Consider the following 14,412-nt stretch of genomic DNA (forward strand, 5'->3'; position numbering starts at 1 on the left):
ACAGACTCCCAAAGGCACATGTGCTGAATCAGTGAAAACTGCCATTGATGTTGGTTATCGCCATATTGATGGGGCTTTTGTGTATCACAATGAGCACGAAGTTGGACAAGCCATACAGGAGAAAATTGCACAGGGGAAGATCAAGCGTGAAGACATATTTTATTGTGGCAAAGTAAGACATCCGAATCAGTTCCTTTCCTTGGAATAAAGATGAAGCATGTTGTTGCTTTAACCGATGTTTTGCCTCCTTTTCTGTTTTTCTCAGATCAGAAAGGAAACTCAGGGAGCAGATTCCCTGGAACAGAGGTGGAGAACTATGGCCCTTTTATTATTTGTGGACTTCAACTCCCAGAATTCCTGAACCAGCCATGCTTTTTGTGACTTGTAGACTTCAACTTCCAGAATTCCAGCCATGGCAGGAATTCTGGAAGTTGAAGTCTACAAGTCACAAAAAGGCTATAGTTCCCAACCTCTGAGCTAGAATCTAGAACCATTCTTCATAGCAAAGATTCTGCATTCTTATTCCTTTCTGTTATAGGTGCTGCAGCTAATTTTATACTGGTAATTATTTTAGAGGAATCTTTAGGCTGCCTTTTCATGGCAGGAGCCCTCAGTGAAGTTTCCAACATGAGTAATAATAAAAGTAACTGACAGTTACAGTAACCATGTGTCCTCTATTATAAAGGACTGTCATTTATTTCGGAAAGCAATAGTTTAGATTTATTTCATTACTTCCTTGGTTTTCCTCTTGAATTTTCTTTGGTAAAGCCAAGTTATAAACATTTTTTAAAAAAATCCTCATGAACCTGTTTTACCTTTGCCCCCTTTTTAAGTTTGTTCTTCCCCCCCCAAGAAAATATGGCAATACTGACAATAAAAGAAAAATCCCGTCTCGCTATACAAAAAACATGAAACTATTGCAGTCTGATAAAAATACAACTTCAGAACAGGCTGCAGAAAAATAAATGAATCATTACAACCCAAGAGATAATGGAGTCAACAAAACTTTTTAAGTGGAACATAAATGAGTTTTCTTGGAGCTGGGAACTGGACATTTTTTTAAAAAAATGCTTTCATCTCTGTGAAAGATGTGGCAGAATTGTGATAGCATCTGAGTGACTTGAAGCAAAACCTGGGGCCTGCTTTGAGGGGAGGAGTTCTTAAGAAGCTAAATGGGTGCCCTAGGTTTCTTGCAGAAACCTAAGATCTCCACTTTGCTTCCCCAAATTCCCTTAATGGCAGTGTTATGTTTGCAGGTTTTTTTCCAGTTCTTTAAAAATTAAAATCAGAAATGCCAATGTTTGAAGGTGAACAAGGATTCAGAAAATGTTGGGGTGAAGCCTGTTTAAAATTACAAAGGCTTTTGCTGGCAGAATAGAAAATATGAATGTGGTTTTAATTAACCTTGACCCTGCCACTTTAAACAAGGGCTTTCAGGCAAGAAAAAAAATCCTTGCAAATAAAAGTCAGATTCTTTTAAGAGATCAGTCTCTAAAGCAGTTCATTGATCTATTCTGGAAAAGACTGTTATTGTAGACTGCAGGAAATGGCTAATTTCTTGTGTCTGAAGCTTGATTTTTCTTGAAGAGGAAGAAGGGGCCACTAGAATCTCTATAAAAATCTTTAAATTCCCATCAAGCAAAGTTTTGGAAATAAGAAGAATTCCATTTTAAACCATCAGATAAAAGACTGAACATTAGGTTGCAGTTTCTAGGCAATGTTCCTGATAAAAAATAGAGCTGTTTTCTGATAACATACAACTATTGACAACTGCAACATGTCTATCTTACTGAAGAAACTGAATGCAACGTGAAATGAAGCTGCAATTACAACTCACACTGCTATTCTCCCTCAGGCCCCCCCTCCCTCTTTTTTACAGCTCCCACAAACCTGAATTGATAGCCATGTTGAGGCAGGGAACAAACAAAAACTGTAAGTTCTGTAACTGGCTTATAACATTAAAAATAATGAACCACATAGTGGTGGAAGATCCTAGCTTTGTTGACATGCATGATGCTTCATCCTTTTTTATGTCATTGAACTTGCATTCTTCATGTCCCTCTCCATTATTAAATATAAGTCCGAACCATTAAAACATTGCCTATTCTTAGTAAACCTATCTGCATCTTAGAGCATTTGTTTCAACAGCTTCCAGCTAGGAGCTGTGAATTCAAGATTCTTTAATGGGGACCATTGCTTCATTCAGCAGTTGTAGCAGCATTCTGCCAGCTAATAAACATGATTCTTCTGTCTTTCCCCTCCTAACTAGGAACTACAAAACTGTTTCTCTTGACCATAGTTGCTCTGCATCAGGAGACGTGAGGTCTCTGAACTGATGGACAGGTTCCATATTAGTCTTCCTCTGGAATTTTAATTGATTGCTTGATCAAGCCTTACATAAGAACTGAATAATATCACTGACAAATAACTGCATTTGTTTTCTGGAACATGCATCTATAGTTTTTAGATACCTGATTTACTGTTTGGATCATGGCCATCATCATGATCACCATCCTTATTTTAATCTTTGTTGTTTTTATTTGTGGTGGAACACTATGTTTGTTTTCCAGAAAAAGAAAACCTTCTAAGATAATTTGCCTATAAAATTGGAGTATCATCTAAGTTTTATTGAAATTCTGTTTGTTGAAATTCTGGTAAATGGGGCAGATGTGTTTCATCAATGAAATAGCGTCATCCCTGGTTAAAAGGTTCTGCTTCCAAGGCCATCCTATGAGATTGCTCCCTTTTGCTGATGGACTAGTGGAAAAAATACTCCTAAAATTCTCTAAATTTCTTTTGTTGTCAATTTTTGGGCACTATCTAACAAAATGAAATTCAATGGTGAGAAAAGTAAGGTTCTATATTTAGGTTAAAAAAAACCAACCCCAGAATAGATGGAATCTGGCTCAATAGCAGTAACTGCAAGAGGAATCTTGGAGTCCTAGTGGACAGTGTGCTGCATCTGCCAAAAAAGCCAACACAATCCTGAGCGGCATTAACAGAGGAACAGAATCAAGATCACGTGTTAATGCCACTTTATAATGCCTTGGAATACTGCATCCAGTTTTGGTCACCACAGTATAAAAAAGATGTTGAGACTAGAAAGACTACAGAAAAGAGCAACAAAGAAGATTAGGGGACTGGAGGCTAATACATATGAAGAACGGTTGCAGGAATTGGGTTTGTCTAGTCTAGTGAAAAGAAGGACTAGGCGTGATAGAATAGCAGTGTTCCAATATCTAAAGGGCTGCCACAAAGAAGAGGGAGTCAACCTATTCTCCAAAGCACCTGGAGCCAGGACGAGAAGCAACGGATGGAAACTAATCAAGGAGAGAACAACCTAGAACTAAGGAGAAATTTCCTGAGTTAACTTAATTAATTAATTAAACAATCAGTGGAACAACTTGCCCCCAGAAGTTGTGCAATCTCCAACACTGGAGATTTTTAAGATGAGATTGGACAACTACAGTATTTGTCTGAAATGGTATATGTTTTCCTGCTTGAGCAGGGGGTAGGACTAGAAGATCTCCAAAGTCCCTTTCAACTCTGTTATTCTTTTATTCTATAAGGGAAGGACAGGCCAGTTAATTTCAGGCTTATTACCGTAATTCTCCCATATTTTCCATCAAGTTTCATAGTTATTTCACTATAAGTAATGAAAGCATTAAAATTAGAATGAATGTATAAAGCAGAATTAAATCTTGTCTCTGAAACTGACAAAGGTAAAGGTTAAAGACTTTTAGAGCAGCAACTGATTTTCCAGCTCCCCTGTGCAGAAAAGTTTATTTAAATCTATTTCCTTTTTTAAAATGCTGAAGATTTTTGAAAGAATGGTAAGTACACTCCTGCTTCATTTGCATGGTTGATATAAGAGAGATTGAAGCCTGATGTTGCTATGTCCCAACATACAAGATTTCCTGCCATTAGTAGGTCCATCATTTGCTTAAGAAAAGGCAACAAAAAATTGTACAACCATTTGCCTGAATTGTTAGGGTTTCCTGCCTGAGCAAGGGGTTGGACTAGAACAGGGGCCTGCGACCTTGAAAAGTTTAAGACTTGTTGACATAGTTGGCTGAGGAATTCTGGGAGCTGAAGTCCACGGGTTTTAAAATTGTCAAGATTGCAGACCCCTGGACTAGAAGACCTCAAAGTCCTTTCCAACTCTGTCACTCAGTTATTCTCATTTACATAAAGGAGATTCCTTGACACAACGCAGGTAATCCTCAACTTATCACCACAGTTGGAATCAGAATCACCGTTGTCAAGAGAAGTAGTTAAGTGAGTCACAGCTGATTTCACCACTTTTTATGCCAGGTTTGTTAACCAAATCACTGCAGTTGTTAATGGTGATTAAATGAATCTGGATTCCCCAGCGGACTTTGCTTCTCAAATGTTGGCTGGGAAGGTCACAGACAGTGATCCTATGACCCTGGGATTCTGCAACTGTTGTATTTTGATTATGTGACTGAGAGGATGCTGCAGTGGTTATCAGTGTGAGGGCCAGTTGTATTTCACCTTTTTCAGTGATGTTGTAACTTTGAACAGTTGCTAAATAAAAGATTGTAAGCTGAGGACTGGCTTGCATACATTATATCATATGTGTATTAACTTAGTAAGCCTGCTATGTTCAGATTAAGGGCTTAGTGCAGGAGTCTTCAAACTTGGCCCTTTTATGACTTGTGGACTTCAATTCTGGTTGAATGAAATTTTTAGGCTCCTACTCCAAATTTTGCTACTGTTTTAATACCTTTCCTGTGTAATTATCGGCCCAAACATTCTAGCTTTAGAGAAAGAATAATGAAATAGTATAATTTGTCCATTCCTCTGCTGCTTACTGTATTATTGTGAGTTAAATAATTGTGGCATTTTAGCAGAGACCAGGAAAAATATAAAGTCACAACAATCAGGTAGTTATGTCAAAAGAATACAAGTTTCAGCAGGGCAGGTGTGCGCAACCCTTGTGAGCTAAATTGTCCCCAAATTGCTCCTAATGTAATTTTAACACTCTAGTAATTTTAACACTCTGCTCTAGTTGGAAGCATAAGTAGAGAACTGAATCTGGGATTAATTCAACCAGTCAGGTTGCCCTGATAAGAAAAGAGGGTTTCTGTTCTTCACAGAAGATGGGCGTTCGTTCTTTGTCGTTAAATTTGTCTCTTGCCTTCGTTTTGTACATAATGCTCCTCCTTCCTATGTTCCTCACAGAGTTGTTGGGTTGGCCCAAGAGAGAGAATGACTGACCCAAAGTTGTCCAGCCATTAGCAATATGATGGGTCTTTATGGCATTTCCTGGGATACTCTGCAATTGCCAGGATCCCGGTAACTCAGAAAGGTTGTGAAACAAAGACTTCAGGACATAGAATGGCTGCAGATGCTTAATAGGCACCAAGATAATTTATGTTGTGAAGTGCTAGTCTTACAGTATCAGTCCAATTGGCTACTGCTAGTCTCTGACAGACATCTGATGTTTCTGGTTCTGAATCAGTTTGCCTTTCTGGATCTCACATAATAGACCTCAGAAGCTTCTGGAACAGGAGCATCAAACTCGCAACATCACGTGATGTGTCGTGATGTATTGCGACTTTTTCCCCATTGCCAGCAATGGGGTGGGCGCGGTTTCAGTGTGACGCATCTGGCCTGCGAGCCGGCAGTTTGACACCCCTGTTCTAGAAAGTCTCCAAATATGGCACTGGTGGAATAGCAAGTTTGGCATAGTGGCTAACCAGGAGATTATGAATTATTGGCCTGTCTTAAATATCAGGCTGGGCAATGTTGGGCTATTTGCTTTCTCTTACAGGGTTATTTCTGTGGGGAAAACAGGTAGGTGGGAGAATTAGATATATTCTCTGCCTTGAGTTATCTACAAAAAGGCAAGATAAAAATATAATAACAACAGCCCTCTGTTTACATTTTCCAACAGTTAGTAATGATAGGCATGATGCCTTCCATGCAGATAGTGATAAATGTAGCAGCCTTCATATTTTATTTATCTCAAAGATAGCCCTCCTTTCTTTTGCCAAAAATCTGACAAAAACAATCTTGAAGCAGTTGCAATTTGAAAACATTGAAAAAGGGTAACAGTCAGAAGCAGCAGATGTGATTAAGCAAATGAGTATTGTAAACAGATGGAGAAAAGCTTGCTTTTCATCTTGTGACTAAGGATTACAAATGTTGGTGTTTCATCCCAACAGATAAACTGCAGGTGGCACATTTCAGGGATGGAAAGGGTTATTGAAAGTCTTGCACTTATGTCACTATAACTCCAGATCTGATTGGGACAGAGGGCCATTGGAAGAAAAAAAAAGGCAAAGGTTTCTTTGTCAGTCATGTCCGACTCTAGAGAAAGCCAGCAGTGTCCGAAGACAATTTTTGTGATCATGTGGCCAGGATGGCTATATTCCAAAGGCACACGGAACACTGATACCTTTCCATTGAAGTGGTACCTATTTTATCTACTTGCATTTGCATGCTTTCGAATTGCTAGGTGGACAGGAGCTGGGGCAAGCAACAGGATTTCATCCCATTGCACGAAGCTCAGGTCTGACAAGCTCAGTTTCTTTAACCACTGAACCATTGTGTCCCCTAGGCCTTTGGAAGAAGGTTTATATAATTTTTCTTCCCACGGATGCTGATAAGAGACATCTTGGAGTCCTCGCATTCAATTACACAGTTTTAAAAAGTTCAGATGGGATGCCATCCTTCTTCTGCTGGTTGGCTGGCTGGATGCCCCTTTGTGTTATACTTCAATAAAAGGAGAATTGGGAAACATGGAATTTCCTGTGTGGAATCCCTGAGTTCAACTTGGTCAAATCTCTCCCAGTCCTGCTTTTTGTGAGGTGAAATTTACATGGGAGTTAATCAGCCTTTCCCAAAATGGTCATCTTCCAGATATGTAGAATAACTCCAAAACCCTCCAGGCAAAATGGCTGTTGGGGGTGGGTCTTAGTGTATTTTGATTCAAAGCCATTTTAAGGACACTTGTGGCCCTAACCAATAGCTTAGTTTATGTGTTAAATCATAGGGGTAACTTTATCTTTGTACTGATTCTCCCACCATGATGGGAGAAATCTCATTAATCATACTTAGTGCAATGACTTATTTCACTCTATATAATGGGAGTTATGTTTCAATACATCTGGAGAGCATCTGTTCTGACAATAGCTATGGCGACATTCATTTCCTTCCTTGCCTTTGTTGGTAGAGATGGCCTTTGGTCTTCAGGGTACTCCATTCTCCACTGAGCACTTAGCTGTAGCATTGTTGCAACACCAACAACAGACAGATTTATGAATAACTTGCAAAATGCCATGATGCAGCTAACACAAAAGTTGGGATACAATTTAACTCAGCCAGCAGTCTGTAGTGCAGCCAGTATTTCTGTGCTCCCATGAGAATTCCAGAGATCTTTGGAGGAGACCAAGACCAATTCCTGACCACCATGATCCAGTGTGGTCAATTTATGGCAGGCTGACCAACAGAATTTCCCACAGATTGCACCAAAGTGACTCCCATGCTGAGTTTGCTGAAAGAAAGGGAAGCCAGATGGCCCATGCCTATCATTAAGGGCAACAAACCAGTGCTGGACAATTATTAAAACTTCATGCAAAGATTGAGAATTTCCTTTGATGATTTCATAAGGCTCCTAACTGCAGCTGTGAAATTCACAAACTCAAGCAAGGTCAGCAGAAAATGTGGATGTATCGAAAGGTATAAGTTTTAAAATTATTTGCCGGAGATGTGGAATGGAAAGATCTGGCTCTGAGTTACCAATTTAGTGAGGGAATTGCTGACAAATTAAGACATGAGTCGGTAAGACAATGCACCCTAGATAATTTGGAAGAGCTGTCAGAAGAATTGGTCATGCAAGTTCTAAAATTCTTGCTGGTGGAAAGCATCAACATCCATATTTTGACATGCTGATCAAAGTCAAAGCATTTTAAAGAATGGCAGGCAATGATTGCTGGAGGTTCCACTCTCTTCCATCAATAGCCAATTGTGTTGAGATAAGTTGGTCTTTATTGGGTGTGGTAGTCATTTCCTCCCCCATAAATCATCCCTTTCATGAGGCTAAAATATTGTTGCTAACCAAGAGATAACTTTGGCAGAAGAGTGATCTGGCAGCTTTCTCTCATTCTCATTGTTTGATACATAGCAATTATCTTTACCAAATAGGTGATAAAATGCACAATAAATAGGGATGAAAAAGGAAAAAGAATTACAGTGAAAGACAATCTTATTTTAAAAATCCTTGATACAAACAAAAAATAAGTTTAGCACAGTTCATAGTTTCACCCAGAAGAGGGTTTAATTTGTAGAGTTTGCTCTTTATGTAAACTTTGAAAATGATGCAGTGAAGCCAAGAGTTGGCTTACAAGAATAGAATAGAATAGAATAGAATAGAATAGAATAGAATAGAATAGAATAGAATAGAATAGAATAGAATAGAATAGAATAGAATAGAATAGAATAGAATAGAATAGAATAGAATAGAATCTGGAAGGGACCTTGGCAGTCTTCTAGTCCAGCCCCCTCCTCAAGCAGGAGAACCTATTCTATGTCAGACAAGTGACTGTCTAGCCTTTACTTAAAAATCTCTAGTGATGGAGTGCCCACAATTTCTGGAGGCAAGCTGTTCCACTGGTTAATTATCCTCACTGTCAGGAAATTACTCATTAATTCCAGGTTGCTTCTTTCGTTGATTTCCAACCAGGGTTTCTTGTCCTGCCTTCTGGTGCTTTGATGAATAATTTAGGCAATGCAATTAGGCAATGTAATCCTAAATCTATTTTTGTATCCAGCTGGATGACTTTGGGCCAGTCACTCTCTCTTAGCCCATTCCACCTCACAGGGCTGTTGTTGTGGGGAAAAATAGGAGGAAGAAGGTATGTTGGATATGTTCACAGTCTTGAGTTATTTGTAAAAATAATAAAAGCAGAATACAAATAAATAAAAGAAAAATAAATCCCATTGACCTGAGTGAGGAAAGGATTGTAATCTGTGTCACTGAAAGATGATCTGCAAATCTGGGCAACTAAAAAAAAAATTTTACAATTGTTTGAAATTCCCACCTGCTGCTATACTTATTTTATTTACTTATTGAATTTATTTGCCACCCATCTTGCTTCAAAATTATTCTGGGTGGTTTACAGCATTAAAAGCTTTAAAACCATAAAAAATAAATAATATTAACACTATCATTTGTTGCTGTGGGGGAAACAACCTAAGAACCTTCCAGATGTTTGGAGCTTCCATTAGCCCTTATCAGCATGATGAACAGATTATGGGAGTTATAACCTCAAACAGATACTTGATTCCTTTCTTTGACAAACTCCATAGCTATTAAACACAACAGGAATTAAAGGGCTCTCCAGTCAGTACTTTGGGTTAGATCATAGATCAGCAGAGTTAGGTTTTCTTTTGGAAGGAATATAACTGTTGTGGCCCAAAGGAACACATCAAGGGTATCCTATATACAATAAAATGCCATTTGCTTTGAAAGATCTGGATAATAATGCAACAGGTTTTTTGATGGGGTTCAGTGACTGTTTTCATCACATCAAATGTGCACTTTCATCATATCAAAGGCCATCCTTTGAAAGACACTGCTTGGGATCACACCCCAAAAGAAGGTGGAATTAAAATAATGATAGCTTATAAGCAATTTACTCTGCTGGTTCTTTAATTCTCACCTCCCTGTAGACAATTCTTCGCAGCATAATTTTATACAGTTCTACTCAAAGTTACAGTAAATTTCATTTATTTGAATGGCAGTTATTTCCACAGGAATGGGCAGAGTATCTTATTCCGTTTCCACTATTGTTTTATAGAACATTTGCCAAAGTATTCATTCCCTTAGCAAAAAGTGTAACATCTTTGGTTTGTTCTGGCAAATTTGCAGTTTATTATTCTAGAATTTAATATAACTAGTGCTGGTTTATTTTAATTAATATTATTCACTCAAATTGGTATATTTTTAAAATTTGTGTTTCTATATTCCACAGTTCTAAGGAGTAAAGATCCTGCTTGCTTTCTTTTTCTTCTTTTTGCCCTAGTTGTGGAATACATGCCACCCACCAGAATTAGTGCGTCCAACTCTGGAGAAGACATTAGAAATTTTGCAGCTTGACTACATTGATCTCTATCTTATCGAACTGCCGATGGCTTTTCAGGTAAAGTGCGGTGCTGGAGCGCCTCCTAGGGTATATGATTGTGAACTGTAAATACTTAAAGTCTCCCTGGCAGACCATTATTTTTTTTGGACAACATCCCACAATTGTAGATCACCACATAGTGAAGAGCTCAGTTGGCAGAAGAGCAAAGTGAGACCACAGATTTATATTGACTGTCTCTGTCAAAAGTCACACTATTGACAACTTAAATATCCCTATTGTGAAGTTGTTGAATGATGACAGCATTCAAATATGTATGCATTTTTCTTGATTTCATTTGTATATATGCAAGGATTATGGCAGCAAGAATCCACTCAAACATGGATTCAAGAGCTCTTTATTGAATTGATGACAATATGAAATGATATGGAACTGTGGTGGTCAAATATTTTATGTACATATTAGGACTGTGCAAAACCTTTCAAAGAGGTTTTTCACAATTCACTTGCTTTACTGTTTTGATGAGAGGGGTTCTGGTGCATGCTCCAGTGTGTTGTGAATCACTTTCTATTTTACATTCCTATTATAGATACTCAAATTATTAGTTGATGTGCTAATCAAGTAGCAGATCATGCATGTAAGATCCTGGCCTTCATTGCTGCCATGCATTATTATTTTTCCTTCTTATTAAGTAGTAGTAAAGCTGTCCCAAAGGTGCTTTCTCAAGTGGGAACTGGACTTCCTTTGTTTTTCCTTGAAGGCCTTTTGCTTCTCATCCAAGAAGCTTCTTCAGTTCTGAAGCTTCTTGGATAAGAAGTGAAACTTCTTCAAAGAAAAACAAACAGCTACCTTTTGAAAAACATCTTTGGGACAACAACGACCTGGATGACTGAGAATCTCCATAGATATATATAGTGGTAAAGATGTGGCACTCAGACATGAATTTTCTTATTGAACATGCACAAGATAGAATATAATGATTTATGTCCAAGAATTCCCTTCTTTCCAGACAGTCTTAATTGCCCATAAATCAGTCAATACCAAATATAGACATTAACAGTCTTCTGTACAGGAAAAGCTCTGGGCAAACTGTCCCCTTACAGACTAATTGCGATCCGAATCCGACCGATTGCGACTAAGAACCTATATTAGGTCTTATCTCGCTGCGATAAGGGTGGCGAGGTCTAATCACTTCGCTACCCTTATTGCGTCCGCAGATAATCGCCCGGCCGCCCTGTTTAGGGTGACTCGCTCCCTCCTTAATCAAGAGGTGAGGGAGGAACCCTTGCAGGGTCGTGCCAAGGAGTTTAACCATTATCTGTCGGACAAAATCGCTCGGATTCGGACCGGTCTGGACTCTGACTGGGCAGAGTCTGACGATCAGGACACTGGCGGTCTTGTCGATATCACCTGGGAGGAGTTTGATTCTGTGACTCCAGAGGAAGTGGGCAGGATTATGGGGAGGCTGAGCTCCACCACATGTTTATTGGACCCGTGCCCTTCCTGGCTGGTTTATGCAGCCCGGGAGAGGACACACAGCTGGTTCCAAGCAGTTATATCAGCTTCTTTGAGTGAGGGTAGCTTCCCTGCCGTCTTGAAAGAGGCGGTGGTGAGGCCTCTCCTCAAGAAGCCTGCCTTGGACCCAGCTGTATTGAACAACTTTCGTCCGGTCTCCAACCTTCGCTTTCTTGCGAAGGTTGTTGAGAGTGTGGTGGCGCATCAGCTCCCTCTGGTCCTGGATGAAGCGGATTATCTAGACCCGTACCAATCGGGTTTCAGGCCCGGGCACAGCACGGAGACGGCATTGGTCGCGCTGGTGAATGATCTCTGGAGGGCTCGGGACAGGGGTCATTCCTCTGTTCTAGTCCTATTAGACCTCTCAGCGGCTTTCGATACCATCGACCATGGTATCCTGCTGCGGCGTCTCAGGGGATTGGGAGTAGGAGGCACGGTCTTACAGTGGTTCTCCTCCTATCTCCAGGGACGCTCGCAGTCGGTGTTGACAGGAGGGCAGAGGTCGACCGCGAGGTCTCTCGTTTGTGGAGTTCCTCAGGGGTCGGTCCTCTCGCCTCTCCTGTTCAACATCTACATGAAACCGCTGGGTGAGATCATTCGTGGCTTTGGAGTTGGGTATCATCAGTATGCTGATGATACCCAGCTTTTTCTTTCGATCCCAAACCACCCCAGTGATGCCCTCAACGTGATGTCCCGTTGCCTGGAGGCGGTTCGGGTCTGGATGGGGAGGAACAGACTTCAACTCAACCCCGACAAGACCGAGTGGCTTTGCATACCTTCATCCCGGGTCTATTCGGATATTCCATCTCTTTCTATGGGGGGTGAATTATTACCCCCCGTAGATAGGGCTTGCAACTTGGGAGTCCTCCTAGATTCACGGCTCACCTTGGAAGATCACATGGTGGCTGTGACTAGGGGGCTTTCGCCCAGGTTCGCCTGGTGCGCCAGTTGCGGCCCTATCTAAGCTGGGATGATTTATGCACAGTCACTCACGCGCTCGTGACCTCTCGTCTAGACTACTGCAATGCTCTCTACATGGGGCTTCCCTTGAGGACCACCCGGAGGCTCCAACTGGTACAGAATGCAGCTGCGAGAGTTGTGTTGGGAGTCTCCCGATACTCCCATGTCACACCTCTGCTCCGTGAGCTGCATTGGTTACCAGTTGTCTTCCAGGTGAGATTCAAGGTACTAGTAATGGTGTTTAAAGCCCTACATGGCAGGGGTCCGGAGTACCTTAGGGAACACCTGCTGCCGGCGTCTACTTCCCTCCGCCCTGTGCGTTCCCACAGAGAGGGCCTCCTCAGGGTGCCACCGGTCAGAGAATGTCGACTGGTGGCCCCCAGGGGGAGATCCTTCTCTGTGGGCGCCCCGGAGCTATGGAACCAGTTACCGGTTGAGCTCCGGACAGCGCCCGATCTTCGCTCCTTTCGCCGCGATCTGAAAACATACTTGTTCGAGCAACCCGGCCTGGCCTGAGGGGGGACTGGTGGTGTTTTTATTATTTTTATTGGGGGTTTTAGTATGTATTAACTGTATTTTTTAATTGGGCATGTATTTAATTACTTTTTATCTTTTGTAATTTCTGTGTTTTATTCTTGCCCTGTACACCGCCCTGAGTGCTTCGGGAGAAGGGCGGTATAGAAATATTAATAAATTAAAATTAAATTAATTAATATATCAGGCTACTGCAACATGAGCCTTTGTATCTCATGCTAAAGTACACAAAGTGACTTGCTGTGTCAGCACTAAATTGAAATGTGGTTTACATGTCATTGTGGATGAGTTTGGACCTTATAGCTAGTATTTTTATTTATGATGCAAATGCATTGGCCACCCAACTCCAATGGATTCGTGTAATCACATGACTCCCAAAGTCACAACATACTATATGTTGCCAATGTTCCATTTGAGCCCCTTGACTTTCACCATTAATAGTGAGAGTTAGTGGCAGGTTCTTTCACTTATAAGCCCTATCACAATTTTGCATATTGTGTAAAGGCCACCTTCTATATCATAACTATCACAGTAAGGCTTAGAGTTCTGTGTAAGTTAGTTTATACTATAGCCCTAAAAGACCAGCTGGGCTAATCTTTAATATGATCATTTTCAATTAGGCACCATGAAATGAGTTGGGTTTTAACTGAATAATGTCAACTGTGGAATTCCAATACATATGCAAGACACTAGGTTGGAGGTAATAGCTTAAATATAGTAAAATTTCCTGGCACTTCTGATATCTTGGAATGGTTCTACGAATTTTCTCCCTGCATTTTTCAACCTGTATGACTCCTTGCTACATCCATGTTTATTAATACATTTATTTTCTGCCACATATTTACAGTATAACTAATACCATCCATTATAAAGCTCTACTAAACTTGTAATTGATATATTGTAATCCAGAAGATAGTTATGGCATTAATTACAATGTGACCTGCATAATGGACCATGGGGTTATGACAAGTTCTTTTAACTACACCAGTTTGGTGGGCTCAAGACACAAAAGAGGCAACACAATATGAGTCCCTAAACAATAGGCACACAGAAGCATTCCCAAGTTATTGCTCACTATTCCTTACTGCTCCACTTTTCCCCATTACAGTACTACTACTATTCCAACTACTACTTCTTGTGAGTGCAACTATTCCTACTCTTTGTGAGTACCGCTGGAGAAAATTGTTTTGTTCTAGCTGTTTTACTTCCATATACAAACACACACCTCAGTCTGTCAGTCAGACAGACACACATAGATAGACAGACAGACAGAGACACACACCAGCTTTTCCTC

General features: G+C 40.4%; 1 protein-coding gene across 1 annotated transcript in view; it reads left to right on the plus strand.

Moving 5' to 3' along the window:
• AKR1D1 (aldo-keto reductase family 1 member D1) overlaps positions 1-14,412 on the plus strand; it is a gene marked incomplete at its 3' end in the record, with an annotated part of 46,472 nt that overhangs the window by 18,518 nt on the left and 13,542 nt on the right. Inside the window, exons 2-3 of the mRNA XM_083366052.1 lie at positions 5-172; positions 10,053-10,169. Coding sequence (XP_083222178.1) covers positions 5-172; positions 10,053-10,169 — 285 coding nt within the window. The remainder of the gene's footprint in view (positions 1-4; positions 173-10,052; positions 10,170-14,412) is intronic.

This window comes from Vipera ursinii (genome assembly GCF_947247035.1).
Source record: "Vipera ursinii genome assembly, chromosome: 6".
NCBI classification, from domain to species: domain Eukaryota; kingdom Metazoa; phylum Chordata; class Lepidosauria; order Squamata; family Viperidae; genus Vipera; species Vipera ursinii.